General features: G+C 44.8%; 1 protein-coding gene across 1 annotated transcript; it reads right to left on the bottom strand.

The window, feature by feature from the left end:
- Window positions 1–432: 432 nt before the first annotated feature.
- Window positions 433–3,131, bottom strand: LOC104593829 (Tetratricopeptide repeat (TPR)-like superfamily protein). The gene has a single exon (XM_010253849.3). The coding sequence runs from the start codon at window positions 2,676–2,678 to the stop codon at window positions 636–638; it is 2,043 nt and encodes a 680-aa protein (XP_010252151.1). The 5' UTR covers window positions 2,679–3,131; the 3' UTR covers window positions 433–635.
- Between the last annotated feature and the right edge of the window lie 14,527 nt (window positions 3,132–17,658).

The following is a 17,658-nucleotide window of genomic DNA, read 5'->3' as shown; positions in this document are numbered from 1 at the left end:
CTGGTCAGCGTTAGTCCCGAGTATCCTATCTGTCATGTAATACTTTACTTTGAAGAGTCTTGTCCGATTTGGTTTGCTTCAAGTGTGTGGGGTTTAGGTTTGATTCGGCTTGGGAGTTGGGATAAGTCGACTCAAGCGTGGTTCAAGTCTTAGATTCTTGACAGACCCCTCAGTAAAAATGATATCCATCAATTATACATGACATTCACATCTATTGGATGATGCATCTGGAATCTTTTGTTACAATAGCCCAAACTGTCCTGTTCTTTCTGTCTCTGTTTAATGAAATATTTCCACTGATTACCAAAAAAAATGTTTGTTGTCGTATACGGAAGTCTTATATATATTGTTTCCAAGCATGATAGGAACGATGCTGTTAGCACTAAAAGGAAAACAATGAAAGTTATATGTAAAAAGATATGAGCATTAATGTTATCAAAATAACAAGATGCTATAATCAAGATTGATTCTTTTTCTTCAAACTTCATGAGATCCAGTATCTCAAAATTGATCAGCACAAATACAGATTAGGAACTAAATTGCAACAGGTTACTGGGATCAGGCATAGAAAATAAAACATCTGATCAGTTTATTAGAAATAACATCTCCATTAAAGAATATAAAGCTCTTGCTTCTTAGATCCCCTTTTCTACCATTCTTATTTCCTGCCTCTCTATCCTTTTGGACAAAAATTCAGCCTCATTTAAATTTCCCTCATCCTCCAAGGCAACTTTCAGTTCTCTTAAGCAGCTCGAACTGAGATGGCTTCCCTTCTCTGACAATGCATAATACAGACTGAAAGCCTCTAGACTCTTATGAATTCTACAAAGACCAGTTATAACTGTGTTACAAATCTTGGTACCCGCACTTTGATGCATCTCCAAGCTGAATAGCAATAGTTTTCGTGCCTCTAAAAATTTACAATTCCCAGAAAGGAAGCAAACAACTTTTTCCATCTTAATGGAATAACCATTACCATAAAGCAACTCAACAACCTCAAAAGCAGTATCCTGTAGTTTGCTCTTAAAGATTTCAATTATGGTATCTGTTGAAAGATTGGTATTTGGTCGAATTTTTCTCTCTAGCATCATTTTAATAAATGAAGCAGCTTCATGAGCACACCCCTCTTGGACAAGTGCAGCCAATATCGAATGGAAAGTTGAAGTTTTGGGGAGATGGGAACTCTTTAACATCTTTTCTAGAGTTTTGTAGGCAAAACCTGGTTCTCTTTTCTGCAAAAAACCTTCAATCAAGGAATTGTAAGTCTCCATGTCAGGCACAAAATCTCTCCTTAACATCAAGACCAAGAGATCATACCCAGCTTGCACTGTCCCTTCTTTACAGTGCCCTAGGATCAATATCTTGAAAGCAGGAGGGTCTTGTGTACCCCTCTTCAACATCTGCCTAAATACCTTGTCAGCCTTCTCAGTCCTCCCATTCCCACACAGAAACTCAAACATAGGATTATAAGCTGCAACAAGAGGAACACATCCCACTTCCTTTACCAGAATCTCATTCTTCCATAAATCATCAAAGAGTTCCTCTGCTTTCATGAAATCCCCCCTCTGACACAAACTACGTATTAGAACACTATATGTGGCTGAATCTGGTTGGACTCGTAAATTTGACATTTTCTCAAACACATGCAATGCTTCTTCCAGCTTCCCCGCATTGCAATGGGCACTCATCAGTGTGTTAAAGGTACATGTATCTGGGACAAACTCCCCACCCTCCGTCACTCCTTCCAAAATCTCCCTTATCTTATCGAGCTTCCCTGCCTCACAGAGTCCTTGAATAAGGGTATTATAAGTAATTCCATTAGGCTTCATCCCACGACCAAGCATCTCCTTGAAAACATCCAATGCTTGAGCAATATCCTGCTTCTCACAGTATCCTCTGATCAAGGTCGTGTAAGTGACAACATTAGGATTCAAATCAGAGCTTTTCGTGCACATACCATTTAATAGATTGTGAGCAATTCTCACCTTTCCAGTCCTACACAAGCCATCGACAAGTGTATTGTATGTAACAACATCTGGGTTACATCCAAAACGGGACATTTCTTTAAAAAAACGAAACCCATCATCGACCATTGAGTTCAAACAAAAACCCCTTATCAGAATGTTGAATGTATACACATCTGGACAAACACCAACCGTCGTTATCATTTCATCATACAATTTCTTTGCCATGGTCTTCCTCCCTCGGCGGAGAAGAATCGAGAAAAGGCTATTGAAGGTGACAACGGAAGGGGAAACCCCTAACGATTTCATCGTCATGTAGACCTTGAGAGATTCTTGGATCAGTCCCGCTTGGCCATAGCTCCTGATCAAGCTATTGAAGAATCGATCATGAAGCTTGACGGTTCCACTGGAATTCTTCTCGATGGAGAATAGAAGATTCCGAGCTGCATTAAGGTTCCGGCTGTGACCGAGAATCTCGAGCATCTTGAAGTAGGTCTGGTCGTTGTGGGTGAAGCCATTGTTTTGGGTCCATTTGAAGAATTGGAATGCTTTGGACGGGGTTCTTACGAGGTGAAGAGTTTGAAGCACAGTGGTTTTGGAGAGATGGGAGCAGAGAGGAGAGATGGAGGACTCGAGGTCTGGTGACCATGCTCTGTTGTTGATGAGTCGAGCCAAAGTTCGAGCTGTTTTGGTCTTTGATGATCTAGGTTTCATCGGGGAGGAGGGTTGGGGTTTTGTTGGATCTCCACAGCGTCTTCTCCGGCAACGACGTCAACGTCATCGTTGATGGCTTGTTTTTCCGAGAGGATTGGTGCTACGATGCTCGGGGAGGTGAAAAAGCATGCCCGCCACTGCCATGACAGGAGAGGAGAGTTGGAGCTGGTTGGAATGGCGTCAAAGAAGTAGGAGTCAATGAGTCATTGACGAAACTACTGAATCAACTGCATCAAACTATATACAGGTCGAACTGATCACAAGTAAGACCCAACACGTGGCAATGAACAAAAACAAACGTCACACCTCAGACTTTGGAGACCTCCACTTCATCTGAATTCCTACATTGACAACGAATACCAGAGCTCGGTTTGGTTAAAGTACACCTTCTTGAGCTCAAAGACGTGCATCTCAAGACCATGGCCACTAGATGTTACTATTATGGTGAACAAATGAGTAGGTTCAAAATTGAACCAATCCTTCTTAGAAGTTTAGTTTATCCGAACCAACTCAATAAATCAGTCTTAATGGATTTAGCCTTGGAACTAAAGTTGCATTGAAATAAACCTTAAAATATTAACATGAAGATTTGAATCCAAACAGTCATGGTTACAAAAGTTATGGTCTCACTTTACCATTGAGTTACTTAAGTGATTTGATCATTTGTTTTTATTTTACTATTTGAATGTATAATAAATAATATAAAATGTAATATTTACAAGATTTAAATTATAATGACACATTTTGAACCATATATTAATATATTATGATAATCTACATATTAAATTACTCAATTTGATCAATAAAAATAGTATAAATTTTAAACTATATATTATTATTATTAAAAATCAAGTTTTTAAAGGACATTTCATTTTATCAAGAAATGAGTAAAGAAATAATAAATTCCACGGGTAGACCTCGGAAATGACTCCAAAACCGCCAAAGCTAAAACCGACCCTAGAACTGACATTCACAAAGGTTTCGGTTCCAAAAACCTGAAACCAACCACGGATAGGTCCTAGGTTTTGCAATAGAACCAAACCAAATCCACACAATTTCAGCCCTAGTTACTATCATCCACCTCACAAGCCACGAGAGGTGGGATCCGGACCTCTCCCATGTGCATCATCGAGACATGTCGATCTTCTTTAATAGATCTCATAGACTACCACCACGCGTCCATCATGAAGACAAACAACCCCACCTTAAGGTAACCATTATATCTTGGAGGGACATTCATTACACACATTTATTGCACCTAACACCTCGATCAATTTGTATCTTCCCCCTATCACTAACTTGACTATTAAAGCTCTAAGACCAGGATTTCACCTCGGGCCCTCTAATCTCTTCCTCTTTTGTAGATTCAATCTTCCCCAATCTCAACTCTTATTGGTGACTTCGATGTTATCAATTGGTGACCCTTGTGGGAAATTCCTAAATAGAAAGACCATTTCCCCCTTTTCTTTACCCTTACACCATGTCAAATCAAAGGCAATCTGTGAGACCTTGCCATAACTTTGATAATGCCTCTACCTCTAAGAGGCAATCACTACTTCCACTTGTTGAACCTTTTAAGCCACCACAAAAGAACACTAGAGAGAAATTTGAAGAACTTTAGAAGATTCAAGACATGCCAGTATAGCTGTAGGCATGAGAAAGGCAACAAGAATCCCCAGTTCACCCTCTGCGTAGTGAAGCACTGTGCGACCCCGTGGTAGATCAACATCATGGGGTACCTCCACTAGAGTACAAGCCGGTGGATAGAAAGAGTCAGCTATGGGACCAGTACTCTATCTGCGAATCCAATAGTTTATTCTTTTTACAATTTCTCTTATGGGCACTCGTTACTCAATGAACATCCGAAGACATAACACCAAACAAATAGTAGTCATTCTCTCTATGCTCATATATATACATGTGGCCGCCTAGTCACTGCCCAGTCATGTTAGCTATACGCCCTATGAATAAGCCCAACCGTGGATAAGGGGGTGGGAAGACAACTCCGTCGAGGAGTAGGAGTAGGACTCTACCCTGGTAACCTCAATGGAGAGCTCCATCCCAATCTCCTCAGAAGCCTAATCCGACCAGAGATAAAACCCCAGCTATAAAAAGGTGCTCCATGCTCAAAGTAAGGGATTCGGACCTCTAACACTCACATTGTTATCTTGCTCGGACCAGCAACCTCATTGCTCAGCCCAACCATTCATTGCTCTCTCACTGACTTGAGCATCAAAGTGTCTACCCGGGGACAACTCCTCAGGCCTCTGACTTCTTCTCTTAATCACAGGTTACATAGCGCGGCATCGTCCTTGTAAGCTCGGCACTGCCCAGTCAGCAAGGATCATCCGGTTGCTCTCCTCAGTTCATTCACCACCTCGGATTGAGCAGCATCAGATTGGTGCCGTCTGTGGGAACACACAAAAAATCATCCGGAAAAAATCCTTCTCTGCGCAGCCTCAGAACCAATCAAGATGCCTAAAAACCAGCCCGAACGATCAGCAGGCCGGTCCCCATTTTGGGAGTCTCGGCATCACAGCTCCTCGCATCAGGAAGCCCTGCAGCCCTCGATCGTGGTGGACCCAGCACTGTTCCGAGCTATGCAAGAGAAGGTCGACAAGATCTTCAAATTCATGCAAGCATTGGGGTCTGTTGTGCTGCCCAATCGGGTCATCCCCCCTCACGCCCCAATGCGCACGAAGGACAATCCTCAAACCAAGGACCCCAAAGTACATCGGCCAGATGTGAGGGGAGCGCGGTCCGAGCGAGAGAAGCAGGACATGACTTGAAGGCCCACCTCTACCGCCCGCTCCCACGAGCAGGATCACCATAGCCAGACACGCCAGTCAGCTCGGATCCCCGCCAGAGAAAGCCTCGGCAAGAGGATGCTGCCCTTCGTGGTCTCTATTGCTGAGTCAAGCTCATTGAAGGACCGCCCTGCGCAACCTAAGGAGACCGCACTACGGCCCTGGACGCTGAGATTAGAGAGCTCCAGCAACGTTTAGAAGAACTGGAATGCACTCAGACCCACAAGAGCATGATGCCCACCATGGACCAGCTAGTGTGGGCTGCTGTGCACTCCATCAAGGAGCCACCCTTCATCCAGGAAATCATGGATGAGATGCCCCCCACTGGATGGCGAGCCCCCTAGTTCGACAAATACAACGAGAACACCGACCCTTTCGACCATGTCGCGGCACTCAAAGCTTAGATGATGTTGCACGGCACGTCGGCTAATGTGCAAAGCCCTTGCAGCCACCCTGCAAGGTCCAGCTTTGGCATGGTACTCATCTCTGCCGCCGCGCTCCATAACGTCATGGGACCAAAGAGACCCATTTTCTAGCACAATTCACTGCTAGCTAGAAGCATTGGAAAACTTTAGCCAAGTTCATGCAAATTTGACAGAGGAAGGCGGAGACCCTCAGAGATTACCTGGCGAGGTTCAACAAGGAAGCACTCCAAGTCAGGGACTTGAACCAATCAGTCGTAGTTAGGGCCATACACCATGGGTTCCGCCCTTCTCCATTCAACTTCTCCATCTCCAAAACTCCTCCTCAGACGATAGCCGCGCTAATAAGCCACGCACAGAAGTATATCAACGCTGAAGAGGCTTAGCCGCAACTCAAAGACGAAGACGAGAAACTCGAAAAGAAGATGAGAGATACTGACGAGCAAAAGTCCAAGAGGTCAGACATAAATCACAAGAGACAAGATCGTCGACCAAACCATAGACCTCGGACCCCTCTATCGATCTACTAGAATTTCACGTCGCTCAATATTTCGCAATCTGAAGCAAATCCATGACTACAGCTACGTCAGGTGGCTCGAGAAGATGAAGACACCGAGTAACAAGAGGAACCAAGACAAATACTACAAATTCACAAGGGACACGATCATGACACAGACAACTGTTTCGACCTGTGCAACCACATTGAAGATCTGATCAGGCGTGGTTACCTCAGCGGCTTCATCGACAGAAGTGAGAAGCCAGCCCAAGAAGAGCAAAGCACGAATGAAGATCGACAACTACCGCCCCGAGCCCCCCAACCGGCGTTATCCATGTCATATTAGGAGGAACCGCCGCTGGAGGGGAAAGTAGATTGGGTTGGAAGAAATATGCTTGGCTGTGCGAGATTGACAATCGGGACCATAGGAAGAAGCACAACCCATCTATCACCTTCATCGATGATGACCTCCGAGGGGTCCAGACACCGCACGGTGATGCCTTGGTCATCACAACCGAGGTGGCTAACTTTGAGGTGCGGCGGATCCTAGTCGACATAGGGAGATCTACTGATGTACTATTCGAAGATGCATTCGAAAAGCTCAGCATCAACAGAGAGTGGCTCACGCCGGTCAACACTCCCTTGATGGGATTATTAGGAGAGTCCCTCTTGCCCATTGCAAAAAGAACTATTACCCTCTTGATCGGGGACGACGACGTCACTGCAATGGCCATGGTAGACTTCATCGTGGTATGTTGTCACTCTTCTTACAACGCTATCCTCGGCAGGTCAACCCTCAACACCCTACAGGCCACAGTCTCAACATACCACCTCCCTGAGAAATTTCCGACCAAGTATAGCATAGGGGTGGCACACGGAGACCAGAGAACAGCATGGCAGTGCTATCCACTCTCTTGCCAAGGATTGCGTCCAACCGTCGAGACACTGATGGCGGAGGCCCATGACTTGCATGATGAAGTAAAGGCACAGTGTAGCCAACCTATGGAAGACCTCATCCAAGTCCCCCTATCTGAAGATCCCGAAAAGACAGTCCAAGTCGGCTCCGTACTAGACAACCACCTCTGAGAAGAACTTGTGCAACTACTGGGGGACAATGCCGACGTGTTCGCATGGTTGGTAGCGGACATGCCCAGGATCAACCCTGAAGTTTTACACATCGACTGAACGTGGACTCACGCTACCGACCTGTGAAGTAGAAGAAGAGGAGCTTTGCCACAGAGCGGTGGCAAGTGATCGCCGATGAAGTACAGAAACTGCTCAACGCCGGCTTTATTCGGGAAGTCAAGTACCCCTATTGGATGGCCAACGTAGTAATGGTGAAGAAGGCCAATGGGAAGTGGAGGATCTGCGTCGACTTCACCGACCTAAATAAGGCCTGCCCCAAAGACAACTTCCTCCTGCCAAGGATCGACCAACTCGTTGACGCAACGGTGGGGCATGAGCTACTAAGCTTCATGGATGCCTTCTCAGGTTACAACTAAATCCAGATGCACTTGGATGACCAGGAACAGATAGCTTTTCTCACCGATCGCGACCTGTACTACTACAGGGTAATGCCCTTCAGCCTCAAGAACGTCGGCGCCACTTATCAGCGGCTGGTGAACGAGGTATTCAAAGAACAACTCGGCTGGAATGTAGAAGCGTATGTTGACGATATGCTCGTGAAGAGCAAGAAAGTCGAGCATCACTTGGCCGACCTTTGTGAAGTCTTCAACACCCTAAAAAAATACAAGATGAAGCCAAACCCAACTAAGTGCGCTTTTGGGGTTGGGTTCGGCAAGTTCCTGGGTTCATGGTGACATAAAGAGGGATCGAAGCGAATCCGGAGAAGATAAAGGTCATCCTTGACAGGCCATCTCTCCGGACCCATAAAGAGGTGCAGCGACTCACCGGAAGAATAGCCGCCCTTAGAAGATTTATGTCCAAATCTGCATATCGGTGTCTCCCTTTCTTCAAAGCCCTTAAGCGGCCAAAAGATTTCCGTTGGACCAAAGAATGTGAGCAATCTTTCTAGGAGCTGAAGTAGTACTTGATCTCGCTGCCCCTCCTGACCAAGCCAAACCCAGTTGACGAGCTATTACTCTACCTCTCGACTAGAGATGAGGTCGTCAGCTCGATACTAATTAAGGAAGAACACCGGGTACAGAGGCCGATCTACTACACCAGCAAAGTCCTTAGTGGCGTAAAGACCCAGTACTCCAACCTAGAGAAGTTAGCCTTAGCCCTCATCATAGCCGTCAGAAAGCTCAAACCCTACTTCCAGGCCCACAACATTTGAGTACTTATCGATCAACCTCTTAAGTAGATACTACAGAGGCTGGAAGTATTTGGCCGCCTAGTCAAGTGGAGCGTGGAACTAAGTGAGTTCGATATCGAGTACGCACCCCGAACGGCGATCAAAGCCCAGTCCTTGGCAGACTTCATCGCAGAATGTACATTCACCACTGAGGAACCGGCCCCGCCACCCCAGTATGGGCTCTACATGTAGATGACTTGTCGAACCAACAGGGCAGCGGCGCTGGCCTCATCTTCCCCAGCCCAAATGATGCAGTGTTGGAACATGCCCTCAGGTTCGAGTTCAAGGCGTCTAATAATGAGGCCGAGTATGAGGCCCTGATTGCTGGCCTCCGCCTTGCATTGGACCTCGGGGCTCGAAAAATCAAGGCCTTCAACGACTCGCAACTAGTGGTCAACCAAATCCACGGCCAGTTCGAGGCTTGGACCCCCTCCATGGAGAGTTATCTACAAAAGGTGCAGGAGCTCACTCAACAGCTCGAGCATTTCAATATTCAACAGATCCCTCGAGCCGAGAACACCCGAGTTGACACCCTTTCGAAGCTAGCCAGCTCACCGCAGACTGAGCATCGCCCTTTCAAAGCTAGTCGAGCATCGCACCAACGAACCTTCTCGTCCTCCCAGTACAGCACGGCCCATCTTGGATGGACCCCATAACTGAGTATCTTCAAGAAGGCGCTCTCCCAGAAGACCGAGCAAAAGCGAAGAAACTCCAACACAAATCAGCCCGGTACTGCCTTATCCAGGGCCAGCTCTATCGCCGCTCCCACACTCTCCCATAGCTTAAGTGTCTCCCCCAAGCCGAAGTAGACTATGTCCTTAGGGAGATACATGAGGGCATTTGCGGAGATCACCCCAGCGCGCACACATTGGCCCATAAGGCACTTCGGCAGGGTTACTTCTGGCCGACGATGAAGTAGGACGCCGCCCAATTAGTTCAGAAGTGCAACAGTTGACGGCGACACTCCAATCTCCATCACCAGCCTGCGGCCCCCCTGAAGTCGATCACCAGCCCGTGGCCATTCGCTCAATGGGGAATGGACATCCTCGGCCCCTTTCCCACCGTGATTGCACAGAAGAAATTCCTTCTTGTAGCAATGAACTACTTCACGAAGTGGGTGGAAGTCAAAGCCTTGGCACGCATCACCACCTATAATGCCCGAAACTTCTTCTGGTAGGGTATTGTCTGCCACTTCGGCATCCCTTGCGTGCTCATCATGGACAATGGGACACAATTCACCGACAAGAAGTTCGAAGCCCTCTGTGCCAACATAAGGATCGATCATCGGACTACCGCAGTGCAACAACCCTAGAGTTACGGGCAGACTGAGGTAACCAACCGAACACCTACAACACGACCTGAAAATACACCTAGATCAAGCCAAGGGAAGGTGGGTTGAGGAGCTGTTGAGCATACTCTAGGCATACAGGACGACTCCGCGGACCACCACCGGAGAGACCCCTTTTAGCCTGACCTACGGGGCCGAGGCCATAGTCCCCGTGGAGATAGGTTCCCCAACTCTCTAGAACAAGCTATTCAATGAGGGGCAGAATGACAAAGATCTAAGCGTGGAATTCGACATAGTAAAAGAAGCCTGGGACCGAGCACATGTAAGAATGGCCGCACAATAGTAGAGGATGGCAAAGCACTACGACTCCAAGGTCAAAAGACGCAAATTCAAGACAGGCGACTTCATCCTATGCAGAGTCATAGTCCATGCACCCGGAGAAAGGCAAGCTCAGACCAAACTAGGAAAGACCATACAGAATCACCAAGGTCCTCAAACCAAGCACTTATAGACTCAAAGACCTCGAAGGTCGACCAATAGCGAGGAGTTGGAAATCGGGAAATATCAAGATGTACTACCAGTAGATCTACAAGCAATAAAAGTTTCTTTTTTTTTCAAGCTACATCTCCGACCCTCAAGCACATACACGTTCATCGCATGCACTACACATGCACAGGCCAAGCCGCACTACCAACCAAGTTGACTCCGCCGACCCTAAAACGATCAAGCCCATAATACCCAGCTTGGCAGCATATCGCCAACTAAGCTACCCGATGCAGCTGAGCCTAAACATCAAGAAAGAATGCCCCCACCCACCGAGGCCTGAGGGCAGTCGTGGAACTCCACACAATCGTCGACTAACGGTTGAGCTAGATGGGAAACGGCTAGCCCCAAAAGGGCCCCAAAGGCTCCTGAGACCAAAAACTGGGCATCCCATGGCTGAGAGCTCGGAAATTGGAAGATTTCGGTCAAACACACCTCGGTCGGGAGAAGGTCGAGGATGCCGAGGCATAGCCCGGCTCGGCACGTGATAGCCCAACCGGTCATGCCTTGGCCAGCAAAAGAAAAATGCACAAGTAAAAAGAACACGCAACAGCAACGGGAGGCACATACATAGTCAACAAAAAGAACTTATATTCAATCTGAAAATGGTCTGCTACATCGTTTAAGGCTCGGCATACCGAGCCGATACAAAAAAAAAAAAAAAGAAGAGAACCCAACACAAAGAAAAATAACAACTTGGAAGAAATAGCCACTCAATCCTCGGCAGCAGAGTCAACAACCCCTTTAGCAGCGTCAACCTTGTCCCCGACCTCTTCGTTGGCATCCTCGGTGGAACCTGGGAGAGTGTCCAGATCACAAGCTCTCCAACCCTGTGACACCTCGGTCAGTTCCAAGTAGTGGCGAAGGATCCTTCAACGGAAGACGTTAAATCCAGCCTCGAAGGAGGCCTCGGCATACTCGTCCATTTGCAATTTCATCTCTTCTGACGCATTGTACTGGTCAACTGCCTCCTCGGTAGCCTCCTGCCTCAATCTCTCCTGCTCTGCCTTAAGCTCAGGGATCTCTTGCTTCAGCCCCTGGACAATGCTGGCCTGCTCTACTAGTTGCGCCTTCAGCTTAGCCACTTCCCTCTCTAGCGCGGTCGACCGCTCCCCAGCAACCTGAAGCTCGGTCAATTGTTCCTTCTGCCGCAGATACTCAGAGAGTTCTAGCTCGTACAACAATCGAACATCTTGGAGACGATCAACCAACATGACTGTTGCACAAGCATTTTGTAGAAGAGAATGATGAGTATACGCCCGAAAAAAAAAAACACAAGGGATAAGAAAGAAAGGAACTCACCTGGGTAGCAGACCGCAAAAGCGCGCACTCTAAGGCTCCGCTGCCGACCCCGATCGACTCTTGAGCCATCGACATAGTCATAATCCCTCGTAACAACTGCTCGGGAACACCAAGCGTCTCCAAGTAATTGTCAAAATGAACCGACCACCACGACATGTGTAGGCCCAAGCTGCTACCGCCCATTCCTGTTTCCGACGTACCCGTAGGACGACGAACCCCTTCAGGGTCAACTACGACAACATCATCCTCCTTGGCTTCCCGTTGCCGAACTCTCCTATGCCGACGGGCCACCCTATCCGCGGATCATGGCTGGTCTGCTGCCTCCGGCTGCGCACCAGCTCGCCCCTGCCACTACCGAAGTGCCCTCATCCGACGGACAATCTCTTCTTCGCTGGCCATCCTTATACCTGCAACACAGAACACCTGAGATAAGTAAAAAGCAAACAACGAAACAGTAACTTAGCAAACAAGTAGTAAAGGAAACAGACTGGCCACCCTCTCCATCAACTCGGCAAGCATCAGCATCTTCGAGCATGTGTACGCGAAAACATCTATTTCATGGATCATTCTCAGGGCCAACCTCTCCTCCCAAGTAAGCGCCGTCCACTGGGGTTGCGGCACATTTGTCCTTGGCTCCCGTAGTTCAGCCAGAAAGGGAGACCCCCGAGAATGCGCACGAAGAAGAATGACTCCTTCCAGCGCTTCACAGAAGAAGGAGCCCTGACCAACGACCGGACATTCTGCCTACTGGAGAAATAGTAGTAGCCCTACTAATGGTGCTTCAACTGAAGCATAAAGCTCACCATCCCTAGGGTTAGCTCAATATCACACACTGCATAGTAGGACATGAGGTCGAGCAAGAACTTGAAAGAGTTTGGCATCAACTGCACCGGCAACACCCTATACCAACCCAATACCTCGGCGACCCCCTCGTTCAATGGGAACCTCAACCCAACCTCCAAGCTATGCTCATACACACATATCTCACCGGGCTACGAACACCTCATTTGGAACTCCGCGGGGATGTCATACATAGCTCGGATCTGAGTCATATCCCTGGGCGTCAAGATGCAGGGAATGGTGCCAAACCGATGACCTGCCCATAGGGGAAGTTCCGCCTCCGTTCTAGAAGGGCTAGCCTCAGCCTCCTCGACTTCATCAGCCACAAAATCCCTCAGCTCTAGCTCATAGTTGGAGCCATGGGAAGAGTTGGAACTAGAACCACTACAAGAGGACCCGAAAGAGGAAGAGGATAAACAGGATGAGGAACACATACTGAGCCGAGGAATGGAAAACCACCGAGCAACCACCATCAAGCAACCACCGCCGAGCAATCACTGTTGAGCAATCACATTACACTCCACTGAGCAATGCAAGCTACCTTCCTTGCAAATGACACAGAGGGGGGGGGTCCCCCGCCCCCTTCTTTTATAGCCACCAGGAGCACGGACCGAGGAGAGATCAACTGTACAAATGAAGCACCTCTGACAATGCTTTGGAAGACCAATTGACGCGACCGATGATGCATGCACAAAGCATCAGAAACCGAAGTGGCCCCGACATGCAACGGTTACAACCATTAATTGCACCGGTTCGACCCTCAGTACCGGTCCACCCATCGATGCGGATCCTCGGTGGACCGCCCAAGAACGTCAGCCCAACCAGAATGCTCAACACCAACTGGAACCTAGCCCTGACGCCAGACAAGGCGACACAACCACACAACAGGCCGGCCGAGCATTCCCCCTTCTCGACAGCAGAACTGGGGGAATTGTTCGAAAACCAAAATTTTGGATCTTATTTAAGTTCTACAACCAACGATCGGAGGATTCCTCGGCAACAACCAACACTGCACGGATAGCGAAAGAACTAGACAACTACTCGAAAGCTCCTCAGCTGAGCAACGAACCAGGTGAACTTCTTCTCTCAACTTCAAAACTAGGGGAGTGGTGTTGGGGTCATGGTTGATTTGGCCCTGAGAGACACGTGGCCACCCAGCCACGTCAACTAAATGCCCCACAGATAAGCTCAACCGTAGATAAGGGGGTGGGAAGACAACTCCACCGAGGAGTAGGGCTCTCCCCCGATAACCTCGGCGGAGAGCTCCATCCCGATCTCCCCGGAAGCCTAATCCGACCAGGAGATGAAACCCTGACTATAAAAAGGTGCTCCATGCTCAAGGTAAGGGATTTGGACCTTTAGCACTCACATTGTTATCTTTCTCGGACCAACAACCTCATTGCTCGGCCCGACCATTCACCGCCCTCTCACTAAGTTGAGCATCGGAGTGTCTACCTGAGGACAACTCCTCAGGCCTCTGATTTTTCTCTTGATCACAGGTTACATAGTGCGGCACCGTCCTTGTAAGCTCGGCACCGCCCAATCAACAAGGATCATTTGGTTGCTCTCCCCAGTTCATACACCACCTCGGATTGAGCAGCATCATATACATATATATATATATATATATATTTGAGTAAATTAATGTTTTATAATTAACAAAAAGTGAGAAAATCTCCACAACAAGGAGATGTGAGGAGCTATACAAAAAGCTTTACAAGACCAATATATACTAGATACAAAAAGTGAATCCTTCTCAAAAAATTTCCCTATAGGGTATACCAAAGTCTTATGTACTGTAACCCAAGAATATATTCTGTTCCATTTGTTCTTTACAATATATTCATTTGAAGAGTTACACTGTTAATAATTTGGTTGTTTCTTTCTACCTAAATTGTCCAAATCACTACTGGTGGGATCACCCCCCAAGATCTCTTTCCTGATTCTCTCCCTTTCTCCCCCTCTTCTTCTTCTTCCCCCATTTCACAAAACATTATTATTTTTTTTATTTTCTTCCTCCTCCTCTATGACTGGCTTTTCAATAACACGACTTTAATAATAGCGACAATGAAAATCAAGAATTTTTCTACTTGCCCAATTGAGAGAAAAACATGTTTCTCCAACAAATACCTTTCTTAAACCCAATAATGACTTTTGTATATATGGCACAAAAGCCAAGAGATTTTTTTTTCCTATTGCATAACCCATGGAGAAAAGAAAATTCCAATTTAAGGCCTATTCGTTTGCTCTGAAGTCTGACATCTGGAAGTGAAATAATTACATTAAGAGGTATATTGGTATTGGTGAACTTTTCTTTCCTCTGAACTCTGAATGTAGAGAATGTTGTTTTGAATTCTGAATTTTGAATTCTAAAAATTATCAACCCCATATATGAGAGTTTTTGTTTGTCTTTTTGGGGATATCATTGGAAAACAAAAAGTTGTATGGTTATGCTTTAAGAGATAAGAGATAAGAAGAAACGAATAACCATTTTTCTCTTAAAGTTAAAAGATTCCTCTTAAGAAATAAGAGTTAAGAGGAAACGAATAAGCCCTTAGTTTCAATGTAAAGGGCCTTTGTCTTTGCAAAGCTCTTATGAATCTTAAAAAACAGGGGAATTATTTATTGAGAGGAAAATAAAGTTTGGGTTGTGTGGCAGTAGAAGGGTTTGACGTAATTCCAATTCAAAGTAGTGAATGACCAACCAACAGGACAAAATAGTAGATTGAACTAAAATAGACAATATGTAAAGAAGCATCATGAGTCTTGATCAACTAGGTGAAGGCACTATTAGAGAAGAAAAGCAACTTTGCTTTCCTTTTAATTGGGTAGGAAGAGCAATCATTGCGCTCTTGTTTTGTCCCTATTTCTATTATTTTTATTTTTATTTTTATTTTGGGGTGACTTCCCATTAGGAAGGGCCTAACCTCTCTATCTTTTTGCTCGGACATGCCTCATCTAACTCCCATGTGTTGTTGATAGGGGTGAGCAAATGGGTAGGTTCTACCCAAAACTGAATGGAACCAACCTCGAACTGGCCTTGAGCCGGCCCTACCCAATCTGTTATAGGGTAGGGTCTGGTTCAAAATTCTTGGAACTGACCTCCACCCAGGCCAGCTCCAAGGTCTAGGAGTTTGCCCTACTCGAACCGACCTTGGTTGGCCTTGGTGGAACTTGCCTTGGAATCGAAATTTCCTTGAAATAGACCCCAAAATACTTTTGGGGATTTAAAGATTTGAACCCAAACAATCATGTTTACAAAGGCCCTAGTCTCACTTGATCATTGTGTTACTTAAGTTATTTAATGATTTGTTTTTCATTTTTAATATTTGAATGTGTACAATAAATAATGTAAAAGGTAATATTTACAAAATTTAAATTATAAATTTTGAACCATACAATGATAATCTACATATTAAGTTACCCAATTTCATCAATAAAGATAATATAAGTTTTAAACTATATATTATATTTATTGAAAATCAAGTTTTTAAACAACTTGCTTCATTTCTTTTTTGAAGGGGTAGTAAAGAAAGAATAAGTTCCACAGGTAGACCCTAGACCGACCCTGGAACTGACCTTTATAGGGTAGGTTCTAGTTCCATGCTCACCCCCTAGCTGTCAATGTGGTTGATTCTCATTTGGACTAAAGAATGGTTTGAAGAATGGAGACAATCAACTGTTGTGTTTGGAGGAGGGAGACAATAGTGGCAATGAACATGAGCGTTTGGATTTGGGAATTTAAGAAAGGGAAATTTGGTTCAAAAAATGTCAACATTTTCTCCCAATATCTGTTTTTATAGTTTGTTCCTAATCACAAGGTTCTTGGTTGACCAACCATTGGGATTCCATACATTGGTACTCCTCCATGTGACCATATTCATTCATGTTGGTTGTTTCCACCATGCTACTTTTGATGAGGGCTGGTAGTGAGGGACATACCTGTTAAGAGCCTAAGATTCTCAAGTTGAGAGGAGAAACTAGGGGACTATGAGAGGAGGAAGAAGATGAAAGAAAAATGGGTCCTATGGGTACAAAACCTCTCCTTCTCACTGCTTTGTTTTTTTTTTTTTTTTTGAAAACATATATGATTTTAAATGGTCATACTTTATCATTTTTATGTAAAAGCCATAATCAAATCCTTTAAAAATGAATCCATCTATACTACTTATAAAAGTGTGAATGAGGTGTAATTTTCTAGAATTTTCATTGAACAAAATTTGCCCCTTCAACTTGAGTTATATAAGGGGTAAATGTGTATTTTGATAAAACTTTAACTAAGAAGGTTGAAATTGCACTAATCATTTATACTATACTATTATCTATACTATATAAAAGTACACATACGGAGAGAAAGTTTTTTTATACTAAAATTACCCTCCATTTCTTTGTTTGAGAAATGGTATAAAAGTCATTTTATCACAGTTTTAATTGCTACTAAAATGCCTATATTCGTGTATTTAGTCTGTCTCTAATTTTAAGGGTTGAAAAGGTAACTTTAATTATTATTTTCCACCTCATTTAATCCCCTTTTATTAAGTCTTATACGTAAGTATTTAACTTCCATTTTCTCTTATTAAATCCTATATTTAAGTTATTTTCACTAATAAATACTATTGATTAGATCCATGTCAATATTTTTAACAATATAAACTCATATATTTTAAAACTGACTTAAAAACAAAACCATTCTTTATCAAAGTGGTGGCTAAGCAATTCAACCATCCAGATCAATTTATGAAGTCATAGTTAGGTAATAAAATTTTAAAAATATAAATAAATATAAAAAATTACAAAGAATGTAGAGTAAAATAGGCACATTTATGATATTTTTATTTTTATTAATCAAATTAAAAAAGTAAGTGTAATAAACAAGAATTATTTTTATTGATAATGAAAATGAATTATATAATTTAGAATTGACCAAAATTATTTTTACTCAGAAAATACAATATATATATATAT

The sequence above is a fragment of the Nelumbo nucifera genome, chromosome 5 (assembly GCF_055504915.1).
Source record: "Nelumbo nucifera cultivar China Antique chromosome 5, China Antique-T2T, whole genome shotgun sequence".
Lineage (NCBI taxonomy): Eukaryota > Viridiplantae > Streptophyta > Magnoliopsida > Proteales > Nelumbonaceae > Nelumbo > Nelumbo nucifera.
The sequence above is the reverse complement of the archived record's forward strand: the minus strand, read 5'-3'. Positions and strand labels throughout refer to the sequence as shown.

Coding starts and splice junctions, on each gene's coding strand:
- LOC104593829 (XM_010253849.3), bottom strand. CDS start 2,678: ATGAAACCTAGATCATCAAAGACCAAAACAGCTCGAACTTTGGCTCGA.